General features: G+C 46.1%; 1 protein-coding gene across 1 annotated transcript; it reads left to right on the top strand.

The window, feature by feature from the left end:
• The first annotated feature begins 223 nt into the window (after positions 1 to 223).
• LOC127478144 (uncharacterized) lies at positions 224 to 15,463 on the top strand. Its single transcript, XM_051803405.1, has 9 exons — positions 224 to 306; positions 1,928 to 2,103; positions 8,574 to 8,754; positions 10,428 to 10,715; positions 10,811 to 10,870; positions 11,065 to 11,415; positions 12,127 to 12,202; positions 12,663 to 12,749; positions 13,496 to 15,463. The coding sequence occupies exons 4-9, from the start codon at positions 10,541 to 10,543 to the stop codon at positions 13,941 to 13,943; spliced, it is 1,197 nt and encodes a 398-aa protein (XP_051659365.1). The 5' UTR covers positions 224 to 306; positions 1,928 to 2,103; positions 8,574 to 8,754; positions 10,428 to 10,540; the 3' UTR covers positions 13,944 to 15,463.
• The last annotated feature ends 4,842 nt before the right edge of the window (positions 15,464 to 20,305 follow it).

Below are 20,305 nucleotides of genomic sequence, written 5' to 3'. Positions count from 1 at the left end.
TTTCTCAGTTAACATATTGTTTTTCTGTTTCTTTTGAATGTCATTCCTGGTGACCTGTAAAGGTCCCTTCCAACCCAAAGTATTCTATGATTATTTTGATATATAATGAGTAGCAACATCTATTTTACTCTCATTATGCACAGTATTATATGATGCCTAGCCTTTTTATGTTCTTTCTTCTCCAGGTCCTAATCCCTATTCTCACTCTTTTATGCTCTTAATTATTTCTGTTGCTTATCAGTGGACTTTTCAGTTCTGCCACCCACATTTGGAGATGTCTGTGACTCACTGCACCAATGACATCAGGTCAGGCCGAAGATGAGCATTAGGATGTATTTAGCTGTGTCTTCTCTTCCTCCCTCTGTTTACATGCTGCTGTTTTGTCACAAGCACTGTTGCTTTCTGAGCTCTCTCACATGGCTTGATCCACTTCTGGATAATCGGAGGGATATCAGGGTTTAATCCCTTCTCTGCTCTAAGGTCTGGCTTTTGAAGAACCCCAGTCATGCTCTCCTACTCATCTCATCCTGCCCTTGATGGAAATGTGAGGCCTTCATGGATCACTTTTCAACTTTGTGCATTCTGGCACTGCTTCCCAAGAAAGGTTTTTCAGCCTTTGAAGGGTTTTCTGGTGTGTTAATGACAATCCTAATGCTTGATGGGGGTTGCTGTTGTGAAACCTCCAAAAAAATGTTGCTTTTTGTTCCTTTCGGGTGACTGTTTTTATCAACAGATTAGGAGCTTTTGGGATGTCTTTTCCAAGGGAATTTCAATTAATCTCTGTTTGGGGTTTCAAAGGGGAATGGTGTGTTTTTTCCACTAGCACCTGCTTACAATCCAATTAGCTAACTGCCTTTAATTATCCATAATTTATTTCAGGAGAACAGAATAACAACAGAACGAAATCAAGCAATGACAAATCTGTGACTAAACTTGGACTCACTCTTTCCCAGGTGCAGGATTCTGGACAGCCCTGTAACTCCTTGTTGTCCCCTTTGAGCTCTGCCATGAAGTGCCTTAAAATGCTTGGGGGGAAAAAAAAGAATTGAATCCCTCATCTCCGGGTTCATATGCCCCATAGGTATCTGGTTATGTGCTTTCCTTAAAAAGATGAGGTGTGTGGGACTCATTTCTTCAGAAGGGCAGGAGAAACAACTGATGCTCCCCGTGAAAGGCCTCCTTACCCAGCAGTCTGACACAGATTTGCTTCTGAAGAGCTTTATAATTTGTCCTTGTTATGTTCTATGTGTGATTTAATGAAAGACTCTTCCTCTACTGTAATTGAGCTCTTAATCTTCTCTAAAAAGCAGAGCACAATCCCTTCAGAAATGGTGTTTGAGTAACAGGCTGATTGTGTTTCCTGCGCCTTCGTGTTGCTCACGGAGCCACTCACTCTTTATTTAAGAGCAGAAAACAAACAGATTTATTTCAGTCAAAAATGCATCAGTGATGCCATACAGAGTAGGTTTGAGTAGCAAACTATCTCAGTGCCCAGCTGAGCAAGCAAGACCTTCCCTGGTTCTGCAAAGAATATAAAGAAGTGAGTTTTCCTCAGTGAGCACCCGAGGCTTCATGCAGGTAATGCTCAGGAAATGGCACATAGAGATGGAAGCTGTCAGGGAAACTATTTGCTCTGGACAGGTAAAGGTTGGCAGGAGATAAAAGCGGAAACTCAAAATAACAGGATGCTGAAAAAACTGTAAGAGCAAAATTACTTCAGTGAAAATCTTTCCATCTTAAACCTTCAAAAAACCCCCACTTTTACAAAAATCTACAAAAATGTCCTGCTTTTGATCAGTCTTGGTCTTCCTAAATAGCATTTCACAATCAAAATTATGAGGTAAGAGAGTTTAAAGAAAGCTTAGCTCAGGGTTTTTCATTGTGACCTTAGCAGATCTTTTTTTTTTTTTTTTTTACTGTGTTGTAGGTTGGAGAGAGGCCACAAACCTCCACTGCAGGATGGTGAGACTCGATCTAAACACTCCCCAAACCTACTGCTGAACTGACTTGGAATCAGAATCTGGAGGGGACTATGTGAAGCACTTGACACTAGAAATGCTTGAAGCTTGATGGTGATCCACAGCTCCCGGTTCAAAACCACAGGTAATGCCAGTGGTGACGAGCTCGCTGCCTGCTCTGTGCAGAACTGATGGTCCTGAGCAGCAGGGCTGTGGAATGAATGGGCTGATGGCTTTTTGGGGCACTCAGAACCTTCCATCTTTGCTGCTTTGCCCACACTAGAGAGCGCATTTTACCAGAGCAATACCTGGAGAGCGGGAAGGATGAACAAGCCTGCCCTGCCACTGACTGTCAGTGGATGTTGGGCTTGTTACAAGCATTCAAGTTACATCTTGTACAAGTCCATGCTGTCAATCCCCAGGATTCCAGGCTGAGCTCAGATCAGCTCTGTCACTTACCAGATGAGTGAGGACCAGACTCTGCATCACATTTCCACAGCTGGAGAGGAGTGGGTCGAATCCCTCCTGTCGACAAGATGAGGAATGTGTCATGTCTTGTCTTGCCATGTACAGCAGATATCCTGATTTAAAACAATGCTGTCTTCCCAGATCCCACTTCTTCCTGTGCCTCCTTGCATGTGAGAGGACCCATCTATCTTAATCCTGTCACTTTGTCTCTCCCACCCCTACTTCCCTTTTCTACTAATCCACCCATCCCTGTGAGGATCTCCATTACTGGAGTAATTGGCACTATTAGATCAGCCTTTGATGAGATGAGCGGTGGATTTTTGTAGTCAACATGTCAATTTAAAGTGCTACAAATGAGAGATCAATTCCTTCTTTCCTGGAGAAGAAATTAAGGAAAAACCTTTTCATGTTACGAACAGAGTGTACAAAGCTGAAGAGGTTGAAGGTGGAGATGAGGTTGTCTCCTGAGAGGAGTAAATTTTTCAATTTAGCAAATTAGAGAGGATATGCTTTCACCTTTGAAGTAGTCAGGTACCAAAATTATGCCACTTGGAGTAGGCAGGGCTGGGGTGGGAATCGCTCGCATGGATTCTGACAGATCTATTCACACAAGAGCCCATTTGCTAATGCCAGCTCCCAAAGCAGGGCCTGGAGAGAAGGCTGGTCAAGGACAATTCCTCTGCCTGATTTTACAGCGTGTTGCTACAAGGCTGTTTGACAGTGCTTTCCATTCCCTTTGCATCCCTGTGGATGGTGTCCTTGGTGAGACCATCCTGCCACACACTTACTGCCTGCACGGTGACACCAGGGTGGCTTTGCTTGATGCACCCGTTTCTGCAAGGGCTCTGTCCCCTTTCACTCAAAGAGGGAATTTAATAAATTATTCAGCAGCATCAGAGGGCCTGTGAGAAATAATCAGTGCTGTGGCAATGTAAGGTAAAATCTGAGGGTTTCATGTTATTTGGCAGGGGATCAGGTGCTGCTGTGGAAGCTCTGATCCAGAGTGCAGCACCCCAAGACATTGTGGAGAGGGATGAGATATCCCCTGTGGCACCTTGGTCCCAGCTGGCATAGCTTCTTGTCCAAAATCAACCCAGACCTCGTTCCTTCTGAAGAACTGCTCTTTGTGCTTTCTGCCAGAAAAAGGGGAAAAAACTGGGAGTGGGAACCAACAGAGGAATGCTGAGGGCAAGAGCTCTGTTCCCCAGGGATGCCGTGGAGAGGGCTGGAGGCAGCAGCACCATGCATGTGCTCATGGGTGCTCACGCAGTGTGTGCCACCCAGTGAGTCCCTTCTGCAACTGCTAACGTGCTCCTGACTGTATTTAATGAATTAGCAACATGATGAGAATTCAGAATTGGGGTTGTGCTGGTGGAGTAGCAGGAAACAACATGTTCTCTTGGCTCTGGGGCTCCTCTGACAGTACCTGCGGCTGCGCTCGCCAAGGTAACGGGGGCAGTGACTCAGGGGATGAGCAGGAGCATCTGGCAGCACAGTGCTGGCTCCATGGAGGCTGAGCACTCGGATTTGGTGCTCCCAAGCAGAGATCTCATGTCCCTGCAGCACCTTTCCATCCAGGAATGAGGTGGAAAAGGGTGGTGAGTGCCCAGGGGTGCGGATCCAAGAGGTGATTGATGAGATGAATTTTCCACATCAGCCCTTTCTTGCTGTGTTATTTCCTCCTCTTGTAAGATGATGTGCTGGGATGTTTTTTTTCTTTTCTGCTTTTTCACCATTTCACTCTGGAAATCTGAACCTCAAAAATGCATTTTTGAGTTTTAGTTGGTTTTTTTTTAAATTGCATTGACCTGTACATCAGAAGCATCTCTTTCAGTGGGGTTTGTTACTGTGTGGAACATTGAGGTTTTGGCCCTGATTTTGTGACTAGGCAGGCATGTGCTTTATTTTAAAAGTGTGGTCAGTCTTGTCACTTTCTCAGGAGCTGCTCATATACCTTAGGTTAAGCAGGTTTCTGTTTCCCAGCTACCTACAGCTGTAATTGCAATTTAAAATAATTTCTTCCTTTTCAGTCTCATGCGAATGATCTATTCTTTAATTTCTGGTACTTCCTTAGTTGGGTTAATTCCTGCTAGTCCCCTTCATGTCCTTTTGAATACTAGAAAGAGGCTAAAGTTAAATACTTGAAAGCATCAGTAAAAGGTTTGGGGATATTTAAAAGCAATCGTGTTTTATAGCATTACCCTCCCTCAAAGTCCCTGCCATTTTTGGGGTGATTTTTTCCCCTTATTTTTTTTTTTCTTTTTTTTGCTAACTGTGCTTCTGCTATCTCACTGCCAACATTACAAAGGAGCCCCAAGAAATCAGCCTGCCAAGCAGATAAAGAAACAGATGTTGTGGAGTGCAAAGGTCAAATAAATACAGACAGCCTGGAAAAAAGGCTTTGCAAAACAGTGGGAAGCTGATTAGGTGAAAAGGAAGGGGTTTGGGAATGGAATTACACAAGGGAAATCTTTTTCTGGAGAGAAATAAAATACTTTAGTCTCTAAAAAATATCTTAGTCAATTCAGGGCAATAATAGGGAAGGAATAATAACTTACATTAGGTAAATGTGAAGCCCTGCCAGCCAGTGCACTCTGCAGGAGCCCACGCAGCCTCTGCAGCCCTGCAAAGCTCTGCCTGGTGCATTTAGACTCTCATTTTCTCATTGTTTTCTGGCCTCTGTCACACGGGGAATAACAGGGAAAAGCTCCAATCTAGGAAAGCATTTAACCAGCTGTGGTAGTTAGGACTTGTATGTACCAGTCTAGCTGGCTGCTGACCCTGATTGTGGCTTTACTCCCCATTTCTGAGTAATTTAGATAATTTCTAGCTTATTAGAAAAGAAACATTCTTTAATTAAAATGCAGTTAATTCCTGCCTCATTAGCCTGGGTTGTATTTCACTGTTCCCTCTATCACAGGCAGAGATGGGACTTGTACTTATTTCATTACAAATGCAGAATGTCACCGGGTGGTCGCTCTCGGGTACAGACAGTGACTTACGCTACAGGTTTGTCACCACTGACTGCAAAACTGTCACCCAGATCCATCCTAATGACTCCATCAACCAACCTGCCATCCCAGAAGGGACTGGTGACTAAGGGGCAGCACTAAGTGCCTGAGTTTCTCTGTCCACCATGTGCCCTGGCAACACTGATCCCTCCCAGCGCTGCCCAGACCCTTCTCCCCACAGCGTGGGAGGAAAGCAGAGCTGGTCTCAGGTCTGCTCCCACTGAACCACAGCACTTGAGGGTTCCCATGTCATTTCATCATGTTGATAAAAATTAACGAGCCATGCAGCTCAATTATTGAACTTTGGCTGCGTTCTGAAATGGTGAAGTGCATGAGAAGGATGCGGAGCTGCTGGAGGGAGCCCAGAGGAGGCCACGAAGATGCTCTAAGGACTGGAACACCTCTGCTACATGGACAGGGTGAGAGAGCTGGGGTTATTCAGCCTGGAGAAGGGAAGAACCTGAGGAGACCTTAGAGCCCTTCCAGTACCTAAACAGGCTCCAGGAGAGCTGTAGAGGGACTTTGGACAAGGACCTGGAGTGACAGGATGAGGGGGAAATGGCTTCAGTCTGACAGATGACAGGGATAGATTTGGTACTGGGAAGAAATTCTTCCCTGCAAGGGTAGTGAGGCCCTGGCACAGGTTGCTCAGGGAAGCTATGGCTGCCCCTGGATCCCTGGAAGTGTTCGAGGCCAGGTTGGATGGGCTTGGAGCAGCCTGGTCTAGTGGAAGGTGTCTCTGCAGGGGAGTGGAATGAGGTGGTCTTGAACATCCTTCCTAGTCCAAACCATTCTAGAATTCTACAGGCTGCTGAACTCAGCCAAAGGAAGAGCAACATTGCAGAGGTTAATGAAAAGGGAGACTAAAACCACCTGTGTTTGCTAATTAAATCCCTTCACACATCAATTAAGATTGTTCTGATAAAGACCAGGCAGCACTCAAACAGATGCTGAACAGGGTTCATCTGGTGTATCTCTGGGTAAGATCACAAAGGAGCTATTGTTGCTCATTAGTCAGGGCTGAAATCTAAATCTCAGCAAGTGCAGCTTGCAGGGTGACGTGTGCTGGCACCGGGGCCCCAGTGTGGGACTTGTTTTCAAAGAATCAGGAAATGCAGAAGAGAGGTTCCTGAAAACGGCCGGAACGGAGGCATCTGGCCAGGGATTTCATATTCACAACCGGGAGGGAAATCTAATCAGGACTCGCTAATTTTCATGAAGTCAAACACCTGGGATTCACTTCAGGCTCGCATTTTCCTGGAATAATTCAACACAAACACTGTATATTTATACATGGGCACTTGACTTTTCTGTTGTTTGATGAGACTACAATTTGTCTTCCTCTTGTGGTTCCTGCAATCCTTCCTCTCCTGCGGTTTCCAGTCAAATTACCCACCTCTACCCCAGGACTGTTCATCTGTTATGCTTTGGATATTGTTGGTTCTTCAAAGGAAAGCAGACAATGCTTGTTTAATCCAGCCCAAGATTTTATTTGAACCAGGTTCTGCATCAATCCAGAATCCAATCTCATCTCCATTGTTGTTTTTCCTCTATTATTTTTCCACTTTTCACTGCTTTTCCATTTCTTCTTCCTATGCAGTTTTCATTTTTCAGCAACATTGTTCAAAACTATGTAGAAGTCAAATGCTTCTGCTTTTATATTAATATCTGCTGTTTTACCTAATCTCAGCTAATTCTCTATTTAACATCTAGTTTTACCTGGGCTGACAGGTGTATTTTTAAGCTGTAAATACCACAAATAAGACATACAGAAATTTTCTTACCCTGTGAAGCTGATCAAGGTCCTTTTCTAATATGTCACTGAACATCTGAATTGTCCCTTTCTTCCAACAGCTTCTAGTGCTGGTTTTGGCTAAGATAAAGCGGGCAGTGCTGTTTGGATTCACTGCGTAGCTGTATTTCCATCTCATTCAGTGGCTGGGGTAGGATGGCTAATTGGGCAGGCAGCTTGTGGAGGCAGCTCTGGAGAAATAGGGAAAGCAGAGCTGTGCATGGCCAGCTTGATGCCTGTGCCAGTGTGAGCACCAGGCCAGCTGGGACACTGAGTCAAGGAGCTTTTTGTAGATCCACAGAATCATTTAGACTGGAACAGCCCTCTAAGATCATCGAGCCCAGCTGCTCCCCCAGCATTGCCAAGCCCACCACTAACCCATGTCCCCACGTGCCACATCTACATGTCTTTTAAATCCCTCCAGGGATGGTGACTCCATCACTGCTCTGGGCAGCCCGTGCCAGGGACCCACAACCCTTTGGATGAAGAAATTTTCCTCATATCTGATCTAAGCCTCCATTGGTTCAACTTGAGGCTGTTTTCTTTTGTCCTGTTGCTTGTTTCCTGGGAGAAGAGACTGTTTGACTGTTTACACACACATGCAGGGACAGATGGGCAAATGGCTTGGGAAGTCCCTGTGATTCGTGGTACAGAAACTCCTGTGCATGGTCCTTTTGTTACACAGTAGGTAAAAACTGGAGCAGCTGAGATGTATCTTAACCAGGGAGAGATCTGAAGGCAGGGGGGAAAAAAGATGTTTTGAAATGGAGTAAAACTTGCTGCCAGGTTTTCCTCTGAGAGCAAGTCCAATTTCTTTCTCTCTTTTTTTTTTTTCCTTTTGGTGCTGTGCTATTCCTCTGTGGGCAGGAGGCTGCAGGCATTTCAATTCTCTTCTTCAAGTCCTTATTTCAAAAAGGGCCCAAAATATGTTCTCTTCTAAGAGGCAGTAAACAGCAAGTGCACAATGCGGCTTCTCTAAGCCTCTCTTCTCCTGTCTCAGGGAGAAAGGAATTCACCAAGCCCTAGAGCCTGACTCACTCGCTGTGTGAGCATGAATTAACCAGGAATGTTCGAGAATTATTCCTGAATAATTCATGAACCTGAATTAATCATGCATTTTCATGAATTATTCATGAATAACTCATGGAAATGCAAGGTTTATTCATGCTCCAAAAAACCCAAGGCTTTTTCTCTTCTATTCTGCTCTCTCTCCCCGTAAGAAACAGACCTGAAACAAGCTAAGGAAAAAAATAATGTATGTATATGGAAAAATAACAGGAATAATAATACTGAAACAAAACAACCAGGAAAAAAAGAAAGCCAAAGCTCTCTTTTTCTTTGCAGTGAGGACAGCAGGTGGGAGCTTTCCAAGCCAGACAAAGGAGACCTGACAAGGAACTGTGGTGAAGGGACAAGCCCAAGGCAAAGAAGTGTCTGGTCACCACCTCTCCCGGAACAGGCAGCTGAGACCTGGAGAGACAGGAGACATCTTGCAAGACTCAACACCTGGAGCAGTGCTAACCAGGCAAGGAGCAGCTCTGTTGCTATCAGGATTTTGATCTCTTTCTTTCTCTGTGTGTTTGTGTAGTTTTGCTGCCTTCATTAGGGTAAATGAACAACTGGTTAGTGGGGAAGGAGGGAGCAGCAGCAGCTATGAAGATCAGTGTTTAAAGATCATTCTTTAAATGTTAAAGCAAAACCCCTCTAGAGAGCTTTTTGGGCAGGGGTTTTTGCTGTTTGGAATGTGGAGCTGTGTTTCTGAGAGGGAGAAGGCTGAGTTATGCATTTATCTCAGTTTCTGGTCTGTAGCCTTCCCTGTGTTCGGGAGAGGTCTGGGGGCAGGCTCCTGCTGCAGGGAAGGGGATGTGGGGAGACAGGCAGTTACCGCCCGGATAATTTATATATGGTGCTACCTGATAAAAATAAATGTCACTGTGTCTCTGCCAGAAGGAGGTTGGAGAGAACCAGGTGTGAGACTGTGCCAGCAGGGCAGGCTGGCAGGTTTGGGGAGAGTTATGGTTGCTGCAAGGAGGTTTTCTGTAGCTGATGATGGTGGGGGGGGAAGGAGAAAGTTCTCCAGGGTGAACTTGAACCTTCCAAGTGAGGGCAATCACATTCAGGCTTGACTTTAATGTGGATGTGGAGGCAAAACAAGAAATTGCAATACATTGGCTCCTAGCTGCCCTTCCTGTCACCTTGTCCCTGCTCCACCTCTCCTCTCCCTGCTCCAGCTCCCTCCCATCAGCTTTGGACACCGTGGCCATTCTCCACACTGTGCCCAGCACACAAGCTCAGCTCCTGCCCCCAGAATCCTGCTGCCAAGCAGAGCAGGCAGGACTGGGGTGATGCTCTGCCAGGGCCCTCAGGAGCTCTGGCAGGTGATCTCTGCTTGATTTTGTCCCCATCCATGTTTGAAAAGTGCAAAGAAACCCCTCCTGAGCTCAGCAGCCTTTGTCTCCTTAGCTGCTCCTCTGGCACAGGAGGTTTTGGAAGTCACCATCAGCCTGGCTGCTGTTTGATTGCTGAGCACTCTGTTTTCTCCAGGGCTTTAGGTCTGCAGATCCAGGAGGGGAAAGAGAGTATCTCAGTGGGCAGAGAAGTGGCCAGGACCCAGGATCCAGCTCCTTACAGCTTTCCTACTTGACTGCCTTAGATATATCTGTCACTGGTCTGTGCCTTAGTTTCCCCACATGTGAAATGAAGGGAATTTGCTGTTCCCCTTATCAAAGCACTTTGATGTTTACTGGGGAAAATAACTGCACAGGCAAAGCAATGATAATTTCCTGGAATACTCCTGAGTCTTTTTGAGTCTCTTCTCTGTACTGCCTTGATATCATACAGATACAGCTCTGCACTGTAGCAAATTGCTGTAGAACCACTGAAGCCATTTGAGCTGTGATGGTTCACACAGGCAGAGGAACCAGCCTGTGTCTGCTCAGTGGCTTATCCAGCATCTGCCCAAGGTGTCCTGTGTGAGAGCTGGTCTTGCCTGACCCCAGGTGAGACATATCATGGCTGTCCCTGCAGTTCCAATTCAAATTGAACTTGGATACACTGAAGGCATGTGGGGCTGTGCTCAGTCAGAGCCAGGGCATCCTCCCAGCCAAGGGGTTTAGGATGAGGCAAGCACAGAAGGGCAGGAATGGGAAAGGAGAAATAACTAGTAAAGATACAGGGAGAAGTATTTTCTACCTGCAGGCTGCACTGCCCCAGGCAGAGTGTTGTTTGCCAACACTTCCAACCACGGGAGAGCCCGGAGCTGTGCCATAACATTCCCCTGCTGCTCCCCCTGCTCCAGGTGGGCAGCCCTGATGTCAGCCAAGCTCTACGTCCTCATCAACTGGCCCGACGGCAGCCGGGTGATCAACATGGAGAACATCAAGGAGCCCCGCAAGCCCTTCCACCTCTACACGGTGGGTGAGCAGGTGCTGGCCCGCTGCCCCGGCTTCAGTGGGCTCTACTGGGGCATGGTGGAAGGCATAAGTGGTGAGTGACACCCCTCTGCACTGGGCTTTGCAATTTGGGGCTGCTCGGGACCGACCTGTCGAGAGGGAGCACTGAAAAATCCTCTCTTCCCACAGAGCACAAGGATATTTTAGAGAAGAAGCTGCTGGAAGACAGGCAGCTCCTGGAGAAGTTAAGTGAGTAAGGTCTTTTGGGGGGTTGCACCCTTCTACTTCCGTGGGGCTTTTGGGGTGGGAGGATGCTGAGCACATTGTAGTCCCATCATAAATTTCACATCACAGCAATCAGGGTAAAAAGCACTGGGAGGGAGGTGGGAGATACAAAACACTGATGCCCCATTGCACTTCTTGAGCGCCCTCCTTCCTTTCAGAAGCAGAACCGGCTGTCCACAGCATGATGCCATCCCCACCAAAAAAATCCAGGAAAACCTTCCCAAAATGGACCCCGGGGAATGCATCCAGGAAATACCACGGTGACAGGGCCTACCCTGCAAAGCCACTGCTGAGGGCAGGTGAGGACAGCCTGCCCCATGACGCTGGCAGCTCCTCCATCCTCAAGGAGAGACGTGTCCTGGGCACTGCAGCAGGAAGCCCCTGCTCACTGGCAGGTCCTCCCCACCCAGCCAGCGCCTTCACTCCTCCATCCACCTTCATCACCATGGCCATGCCAGGGCCAGGGACTTCCCAGGGTGAAGAGGAGAGGGCTGGTCCAGCTACCAGAGGTAACCTTGGGTTCTTGCTCTCCTGCCTGGTCCTGAGCGGCACAGTGGGATGGGGACCTGCAGAGCAGCCAGGAGACCTCTGCTTTGCTCTGGGGCTGTGTGTGCTTTCTCTCAGGGCTACAAAGGTTAGAGATTAAATTTTGTGGTCCTTTTCACCTGGGAGATCTCCTCCAGGAAGGCTGTCTAAAGGGAGATACCTCTGTGATGGTGTGTGGTATCTGCTCTATCAGCCATCAACTCTGTCTCCTGGGATAGCAGTTCTCTCCCCACAAGCCAAAAGGCAATGTAGCCTGCCTGAACAACTGTCAAACACCCAAAAGCCTTGTGTCTCAGTTAGTCAAACCTTTGCCTATTTCCCTGTTTTTCCACTCATCACTACACATGTTAAATGTACTTATAAAAATATGTTAGTGTGTTATTTACCTGCTGACTGACAGCAGTGCCCAGAGACACGTTGGCTCTGCTTACCTTGCCCATGGCTTCTTTTGTGATGAGAACAGGAGAAGCCCTTGAGATACCACCTTTTTCTAATTACAAAATCCCAATTGATCAATCCTGGAAAACATGTCTGGATCACTCTGTTTGTGCAAAGGGAATAATCTGTTGCCATGCAATCTAGCAGGAGTGCTTAGATACTCTGTTCTGGAGACAGAGGGATCCAGGACCTTCTCAACAGATGATTTTTCAACTTGTCTCCCATCCCTGCTGCAGATTACGTTGCCTTGCCAATGAAGAGGAAGTCAGATGGCATCTTGTCCCAGTGCCAGCAACACATCTGTCTGAACAGGTAACACTTGAAAGAGCAGTGAGGACCCTGAATGTTTCACACCATATACATTGATTTCATAGCACGGGGTCTGTCCACTCTGTTTCCATTCCCTGGTGGTGCTTGATTTGAGTAAATGTTAACGGAGGCTTAAACCCAAAGCACAAAATGTGACAGGAGTTTGTGTGGGTAAATACAGCAGAGCAATTGAGTCCCTTTTGCTCTGGAGTCCTGGTTCCTTGGGGGGGTCAGTGGGTGGTCCTCCACATCTGTATGAGAGGGGTTGCACAGGAGATTGTCCATGGGAAAAACTTCTGATATTCCCTCTCAATCCATTTTATTCTTGCTGCAAATGAAAAAAGAAGTGGCTTTGCTTTAAATTACAGCCTTTGAATCACAGATAATTCTCATCAGGTATGAATATGAATATGAGCATGAAGCTGTTTATGGCAGTTCTGTTTAACTTGCTTGTTTCTTCCAGCCGTGAAGAGCAAAAGATTGACACTTTGCAAGAGATGGATGACTTCGAGAGGGTTCAAAAAAGTTTCAGTCCTGGTGAGATGGAAAGGTAATTAGCAAAAGAAGGCACTTGTTCTTAACTGTGTTTTCTTCCTCACTGCAAGAGTGAGCAGTGAGATCACAGCTGGGTGACAAAGTGGTGCATTTAAGAACCAAAAGTTGCTGAGTCTCTTTGTAATCAGAGCCAGGTGTTTCTGACTGTAGGGCTTGGAGTTAGAGATGCAAGAAGGCTCTAAAACAGTGCAGAAACCACAAAGCTCTTGCCAATAACAATCAAAATGACACCTACCATGTTTGAACATGGTTGTGTGTTCCTTGTTTTATTGTTCATTACTTTGATGACAAGTATCCAGTTATAAAGGGATGCTAGGGGAAAGTTTTCTTGCAAAGAAATGCGTGCCAAAAAGATTCACGTTATGGTTTTTGCATTGCAATTTCCCACATTTCTGTTGTTTAATACCACAAATATGTGCCTCCTGGGACTTGCAGGATAGGGCTTACGTTTTTCCTTACAGTTGAGAAGAAAATTGAGCATCAAAATCTCCATATCTGCATGACAAGGGGGAGCTGAGAGTTAAACTGAACATTTCTGAGTTACTGAAAAGTCCAGACCATGTCATTCTTCTCTCTTGCCTTACTCCTCACCCATAGTTGGATGGGCTGATACTCTGTCAGAGAAGTTGTCCTGGCCTTTCCTGCAGGAAGTGTGTAATCACTGCTGGGGTGGAGATGCTACATCCCACGGTGAGGCCATCGCGCCTTCTTGCCCTTACACATTCAAGTTTAATTTTTCAGGGTGGAGAAGATAGAGCAGCTGGAGAGGATGGTGTTTGACCTCCAACAGGATGTCCTCTCTCTGAGGAAGAAGGTGCAGAGGCTGGAATCCCTGTCCTTCCAGGAGGAGCCCCACCGGCAACCGTGCGAGGTGGTGGAGCTCTTCAACGGCTACACCAAGGAACAGCTCAAAGAAACCATCAGGTTTGACCAGAAAATCAGCACAGCCTGCAAGACACTGCTCTACAAGCTCTTCACCTCCGACTACATCCAGAGCCACTCCATCACGGGGCGGAGGGGCAACACCTTCCGGGAGGCAAAGCCCATGATGGACGAACGCTGCATCAAAATCATCAGGGTGCTGTTGAAGCAGAAGTTTGGAGATCACCTCAGTGACACCGTGATCACAGAGAAGATACAAAATGTGCAGAAAGCCCTGAGGCAGAAGTTTAAGACAGAATGTCTCTGAGGCACGGGGGGTACTTGGTGGCTCCTCCTGCCATTCTCATGTGTGCACCTGAGCAGCCCTCCCGGGAAAAGATGAGTCCAATCTGCTGCTGTCCAGTTGATTTCCCCCAAGGAGCCAATCCAAGGGAACCACGTGCTAAACACAGCTCAAACCTTTCACTGCCAAACCTCTGCCCATGTTGATTGAGTAGGAATTCTGCCCAGCTTGGCCGAGTTTTTGCACGTCTGCCAGCACTCTACAGGTTCCTTCCTACCCAGTCTGTGTGTGAACCTCACTGCGGGTGCATGTAATTGTCTCTATGACTTTTTGATGATGTACTCAGAAGCTGAGGTCCAGGTATGGGTCAGTAAGTCAGCTGTGTTTAACCTTGCAAGGGGTTAGGGAGAAATGTTGGCTCTGGGATAGGGAGTCCAGCTGTGGATGGAGTGTGTGTCACCTAACAGGGCTTCTCTCTGCATGATTCTGGTGTCCTCCTTCTGCCTGTGGGACAATATTTTTCTCTTTTCTCCCAGTGAATTTGTTTTACAATTTCCTGCAGTAACTGAACAGCAGACTCATAAACAGCACCATAAAACTTTCGGAGAAAGATAATTTCATTTTTTTCCCCCTCTATTTTAATGTAGCTGTATGGAAGAATTGTCTTCACATACAAAAACCTCCTGAAAAATAGAAGTGGCCACCCGTGGAAATTACTTTGCATTAATTTTCCTTTCAAGAGCAGATTATTTCCATGGAGAAATCCTGTGCATTTTCATGACACAAGAGTGAGGGATGAAGGACAAAATATGGCCCACTGTAGTTACATCTTTACTTCAAAGATCAAACATGCTATGGACACAGTTACCATAATTTAAGTACAATATTTATATCCTAGTTAAGAAATGCCAAGTACAACCAGAGAGTTTGCTGAGAGACTATAGAGAAGGGCTAGAAAGACACATCTTTTCCTAAATAGTTCAGAGCTGGAGTTTGGGTGGCTTAAAATTGTTTTTAACATTAAAAGAATAAGATGCTGACACCAGTCCACTTAACAGAAGTGCTGCAAAATGCCAAACATTCTCTTTTACAAAGGCTTCTCGAACCAGAAATTGGTTTTCTAAGCTTAACTTTTAAATTATTCAGGAAAAGAAGTGTCAGTGGTTTTGCATTAATCAAAACATTTGGTTTAATTTATATGTTTTGTTGTGTTTTCAAGTATTTAATTTCTTCAGAGTTACATGAGAAATAATAAGACAAAATAAATGTATTGGAAAAACAAGGAGCTGTTTTGAAAGGGGAAAAAAAAAAGAAATGTGTTATTTTCCCGAATTTTCCTTCCCCTCTGCCTTTTTTCTAGTTGAAAAACAGAATCATTAAAGTAGGGCTAATGCTCTGAAGCATTTTGATTTTGGGGGGAGATACGCTTGGCAATGTTTCTGGCACTATTTTCATCAGATGTTTCTAACAGTCACATTAAATTGGTGTAGATAACAACTAAAGATATTCCTTCTGTTTTCCCAGTGCAAATGCTTTTCCTAACTCTCTGTTATGCAAACATGCTGGTGATGATTTCTCCTTCGCAAGGACCTTGACTCGAGCAGCAGCTGGAGCAGGTCTGTTGTGATCACTTAGAGCCGAGAGTGCAGCCAGTCCTTGAAAAGACACCCAACCTGAGCAGAACTGCCCCCAAACCTCCTCAGTGCAGAAACACACCTGGAAATCCTGCAGCCTTGCTGGAAGCATCTTACCTTCCCACCACAGGGAAGGCCTTAGGCTGGTGTCACTGCTCAGGGAATGTATCACTGTACCACTGCCCCAGGTGATGCTTCTAGTGTTGACTTACCAAAGAGAAGATTGAGGAGGCACAGCCTTATCCTTCAGAACCTTAAAGCTCATCTCATTCCAACTCCCTGCCATGGGCAGGGACACCTTCCACCGGATCAGGTTGCTCCAAGTCCCATCCAACCTGGCCTTGAACACTTCCAGGGATCCAGGGGCAGCCACAGCTTCTCTGGGTAATCTGTGCCGGTGTGCCTCTCTCAATCTTCCCTCCTGATGCCTCATCAGATTCCTCACCAAGCTGCAGCCTTGAAAGCCAGCTCACAAATATTATTTATTAAAACAAGTGCTGCTGCTGTCCTCCCCTGCTGAGCCCCCTCTGATGAGCTGCAGATCATTACTGCAAGAGGAGGGAGAGAAAAACCCGAGAGAAGGGACTTGCTGTGGGGCACGATGGCTCCCGAAACAAGTCGTCTCTAATCAGCTTCCCTGGAAGCAGATGAGCTGGGTGACCTTTCTGCTTGAAAGACCCTTTGGTGGCTCCCTCAGAGGTGACTTCACAGCCTAAAACACTTGCTGATATTCAGCGAGTGCTCCTGGTAAGTGGGCTGATGGATGCTCCCCGGCTCTGTGCGCAGCACTGCCGCAGCACTAATGAGTCGATGCTCAAATGGGCCCTTCTCGGATATAAAAGTTGTCCTCAGCTGCTCTCAAAGGCTTTGATACAGCAGAGAGGGTTGGAGAAAGGCATCGCAGGCGGCTTTTCTTTAAACTTAATTTTTAAGGTGTTTGCAGGCCAGAGGCAGTGTTTCCAGGCTAATTGGGAGCCCTCGCAGACATCAGCGATCAGACGTCACCGTGAGGATGCCGATGCTCTCACCTCCCTGAACTCTCCTGCTCTGGCTAATCAGCCTCAAGAGGGGGATCATACAGCACTGAGATGTGGCATCCCCTCAGGGATGAAGGGGTCAGGGCAGACAGAGGAGGAGGAGGAGCATTTATGCCAGAACCACTTCACTTGGGGGTGTTCAAAGCCCATCTCTCTCTAAGTGATGAAGGGCAGCTCTATTGAATCCCATTAACCTCCCACTTTACGTGAATTACTAGAGAAAAGTGTACAGGTCTCTCTGTTGAGATTAATTACTCTGCTGAATCCTCAGCATCTTGTTAAAAATGATACTCTCTGTTCAGCTTGTGGGCTGTCTGGGTGCAGGAGGACAGGGACAGTGAAAATAAAGGTCAAAACTCAGCGGTGTCTTCAAGGACTTTTTGCATTTTAAAAGGAAGCAGAAAGGGGACTTGTCAACTTTTGCAAATATAGGACAGGCATGGAACATCCAGTCCTCCCTCCCCTCCAGCAGGAACCAGAGCAGCAGTTCTGTCCTCAGGGCTTTACATGATTCAACCAGGGTGTGCAGCAACTGAGCAGGGACCTTACAGGGCTCTGGGGCTCTCTGAGGGCCCTTGTCCCCCCACCCAGCACCTCAAAACACTGCAATGGGGCACTGCCACTCACCACCCACCACCTGATTACACCTCTTTTGTTTCCTTAGGAGCTGTGTGTTACTCACTGGCAGCAATACACGGGATTTCAGGGAAAGATGGAGCCTTCACCATTTATTTCAAATTAATTTCCTTGACTCTTCCAGGGGGATTTCATGTCCAGTACAGGCAGATTTTAATTTTCCCATTATGTGGCTTGTAGGAAACACTCACCACTGAGTCTCTCAATGTCTGCACTGCGTGCATCCCCTAGAAACCATAACACACCCATTCAGTGACATGCAAACCACGAGTATCAGATAAAGGAAATATGTTAAAATGGAACTAAATCCCTTCTTGGATCTTAATCAAGGCTTACAAAGCCTGACTGCCTTTACATGAGCCCCAGACAGCCATTGCTGAGTCTGCCTGATGCTCTGAGCTGGCTGAATGCAGTTGGAAGAAATCATCTGACAGAGAATGAATGGAACAGCAGATTGTGGAAGTGTCCTGTGCTCATGTCTTTGTCTTGGCTTGAGATCCTCCATCAGGCAGCTGAGGGACACAGAGAGACCTCAGCTGGGGGGGTCAATGAAATACCAGAAGAACAAGCCTTGACCTGTAGGAGCTTGAAGCTGTGTGACATCTCCACAGTGTCACAAGAAGATTTTTTTTATTTTTGGTTCCGGTAAGTCTTTATCTTATTTGGCTTCAAAAAGACAGTGAAAGAGGAAAAAAAAAGCACACAGAGATGTGGCCCCAGAGCTATAAGTGTGTATTGTATTTGCATTTCTGGAATATTTTTTGATAAAAGTAATTTTTTGTGCCGTTTTACATTTTTCTTGAAAGCATACCTGCATATTTTTTTTTTTAAGAGTGCACACACACGCCTGGTAGGTGTGCAAATATATCAGATTTTATACTTTAAGCAATCTTTTATGTCTCTGCTTCAGTCACATATTCATTACACTTCATTTTTACCACTATTCCTCTGTCTGCAGTACATGATTGCATTATTCCACCTCATATCTCTCTATCTCCCCCATCTTTTCAGAGCTGAATGGAACTGGGGAGATCATTATTAAAACACAGAAAGTACAGAAATAAAATTAACCAGAGCATCAGTTCTCTGTGTGATGAATACACTGAGGAAATAAAAGCCTTCGACTTCTAATAAAATCTGGATAGGAATTGCCTCATAAAAGCTTAAATGAATTATATTCAGAGGCCAAAATGAGAGAAGAGAGAGAGCTCAGAGCCCTCTGACAGCAGGATTGCTGCTCTCCTGGCCTCGGTGTGCAGCCCAATGAAATATCCATGAAAGCTTTGGAACCAGGTGTGATGTTCTGCTCAGAAGGCGAGGACTTGATGTGAGTCACATGTTCACAGGTCAGTAAGTCCCTCTCAAATGAATATTGACCCACTGAGGTTGCTGGAGATCCTCCTGCTGCCTCCTGAGGTCTCAGCCCTCGCTTCTGTTCTCACCCAGGTCGCTTCATTGTGGAGGAAGGATCCCACAGAGGAGCAGCGGCTTCTCAACCCTGTTCTTGACCCACTCTGACCCTCCCAGGGTCCGACAAAGCATTTGGGGTATGGACATGGCTTCTCAGCTTCTTCATCTCTGTGCTGGAGAATGAAGGCTGGTGAGGAACATGCCCCAGTTCTTCTTCTTTGTAAAGCTCCAGTGTCCCCTTGTCAACATCACTTACGTGCTGTCCCAGGACATCACTGTCCTTGTGAGAAGCAGTCTGGGGACATGTTTTCTTTTTGTTGAATGGGTTCTTTTGTTTGGCTGAATGTTAGCTGAAGCCAGGGGGACTGTGTGCCTAACTCTGGAACAGAGAGATTAGCATCCCAGAAAGCCAGGACTGCATGGTGCTTATTGATTGTTTCTCTTAAATATAAGCAGTGTAGCCCAGAGTATGAGGCATCCAAGGAAGAGGAGACTGCAGAACTGATGTACTCCAGGTAATGAATAATCGTTAAAACTCCAAAGGAGTTTATTATTGTTACCATTAATTTGTTGTACTGTGCCCAGAGACATGGAAGGTGGAGACAGATGAGTTCATGACCTGCGTATTACAGGCTAGGTTTTAGCCTGGTAATATGAGAAAATCGATCATTTCTTAAGTGAGAAGACTGATAAAATCACTGACTTCAGAGGAGCAACATCATTGCTTTTATATGTTCAACAAGCTCACTGGAATGGTGCCAGAGAAGGGTCAAATCCCTTTTCTGTATATCTTAAATTCAGGAGTTAGTTTGCCCTCTGTTTCCCAGAGGCAGGAGGGAAGCAGGTAACACCATCCAGCGTTCACACCTTCACTCATGGCAGGATTTCCCCTCCGTGATAACCTGCCCCTGTGCAGGTTGGACATTCCCTGTTCTATTTGTTGACTCCCTGAGGTTTTACATACCCTGAATTCATAATAAATTGCCAAAAGTGAAAGAAAGCCATAGGAAGACCCCTCCAGCCAAAAAAAGGCTGGGCCAAAAGTCAGAGGTTTACTGTTGTTCCTTAAAGTGGTTCAGTCCAGGAGTAAAACACTGCCATGATGTGAGAACCCTGCTCTTCTTCATGGTCCCCAAATTACTTGAGCATGTTCCTTTGTACTTCACTGTGTTGTGGAAATGACTCAAGCAAGAGGACTCCTTCCTCTCCTGGAAACTAAACAGCAAAACTAGCTACAAACCACCCACAAAAAAAAGTCTGTTGTAATTTGTGCAGACCACAAGGGAGGTGCAAACTGCTCTCTGCTTTTTGGGTTTTTATGCAGTGTGTTTCCCAATTCTCACTAGAGGTGAACTAGGGAAGAAGTTGGGTTTGCTTTCTGCAGAAGTGCTGCTTTTCCATTTGCAGATCTTTCTGTATTTCTTGGCTCAGAGCAGAAGGAACAAATATGAATGTATTCATGGCCCTTCCTACAGGACCTTTAGGGTGAGAAAGGATATCAGTCACTTTAATGGGTTGTCTGGGTAGAGGGATTTTACAACTTACTGTAGTCTTGCCTTTAATTCAACTAATTCCTATTTATATAGTACACAGTGCTGGTTTAGTCAATGCTCTGAGGAAAAGTCATTCCTGAGAGAGCCAGGAGCAGACCTGCTTTCTGGTGAATAAC

Source organism: Manacus candei, unplaced genomic scaffold (assembly GCF_025592945.1).
Source record: "Manacus candei isolate 608988 ecotype Guabito, Panama unplaced genomic scaffold, ASM2559294v1 h1tg000057l, whole genome shotgun sequence".
NCBI lineage: Eukaryota > Metazoa > Chordata > Aves > Passeriformes > Pipridae > Manacus > Manacus candei.
This window is presented reverse-complemented; position numbering and strand designations above follow the sequence as displayed.

Bases quoted from the DNA above. Each gene is read 5' to 3' on its own strand.
- LOC127478144 (XM_051803405.1), top strand. From the start codon at position 10,541: ATGTCAGCCAAGCTCTACGTCCTCATCAACTGGCCCGACGGCAGCCGG. The intron at 10,871-11,064 runs GTGAGTAAGGTC...CCTTCCTTTCAG, and splicing joins GCAGCTCCTGGAGAAGTTAA to AAGCAGAACCGGCTGTCCAC. The intron at 12,750-13,495 runs GTAATTAGCAAA...TTAATTTTTCAG, and splicing joins AGTCCTGGTGAGATGGAAAG to GGTGGAGAAGATAGAGCAGC.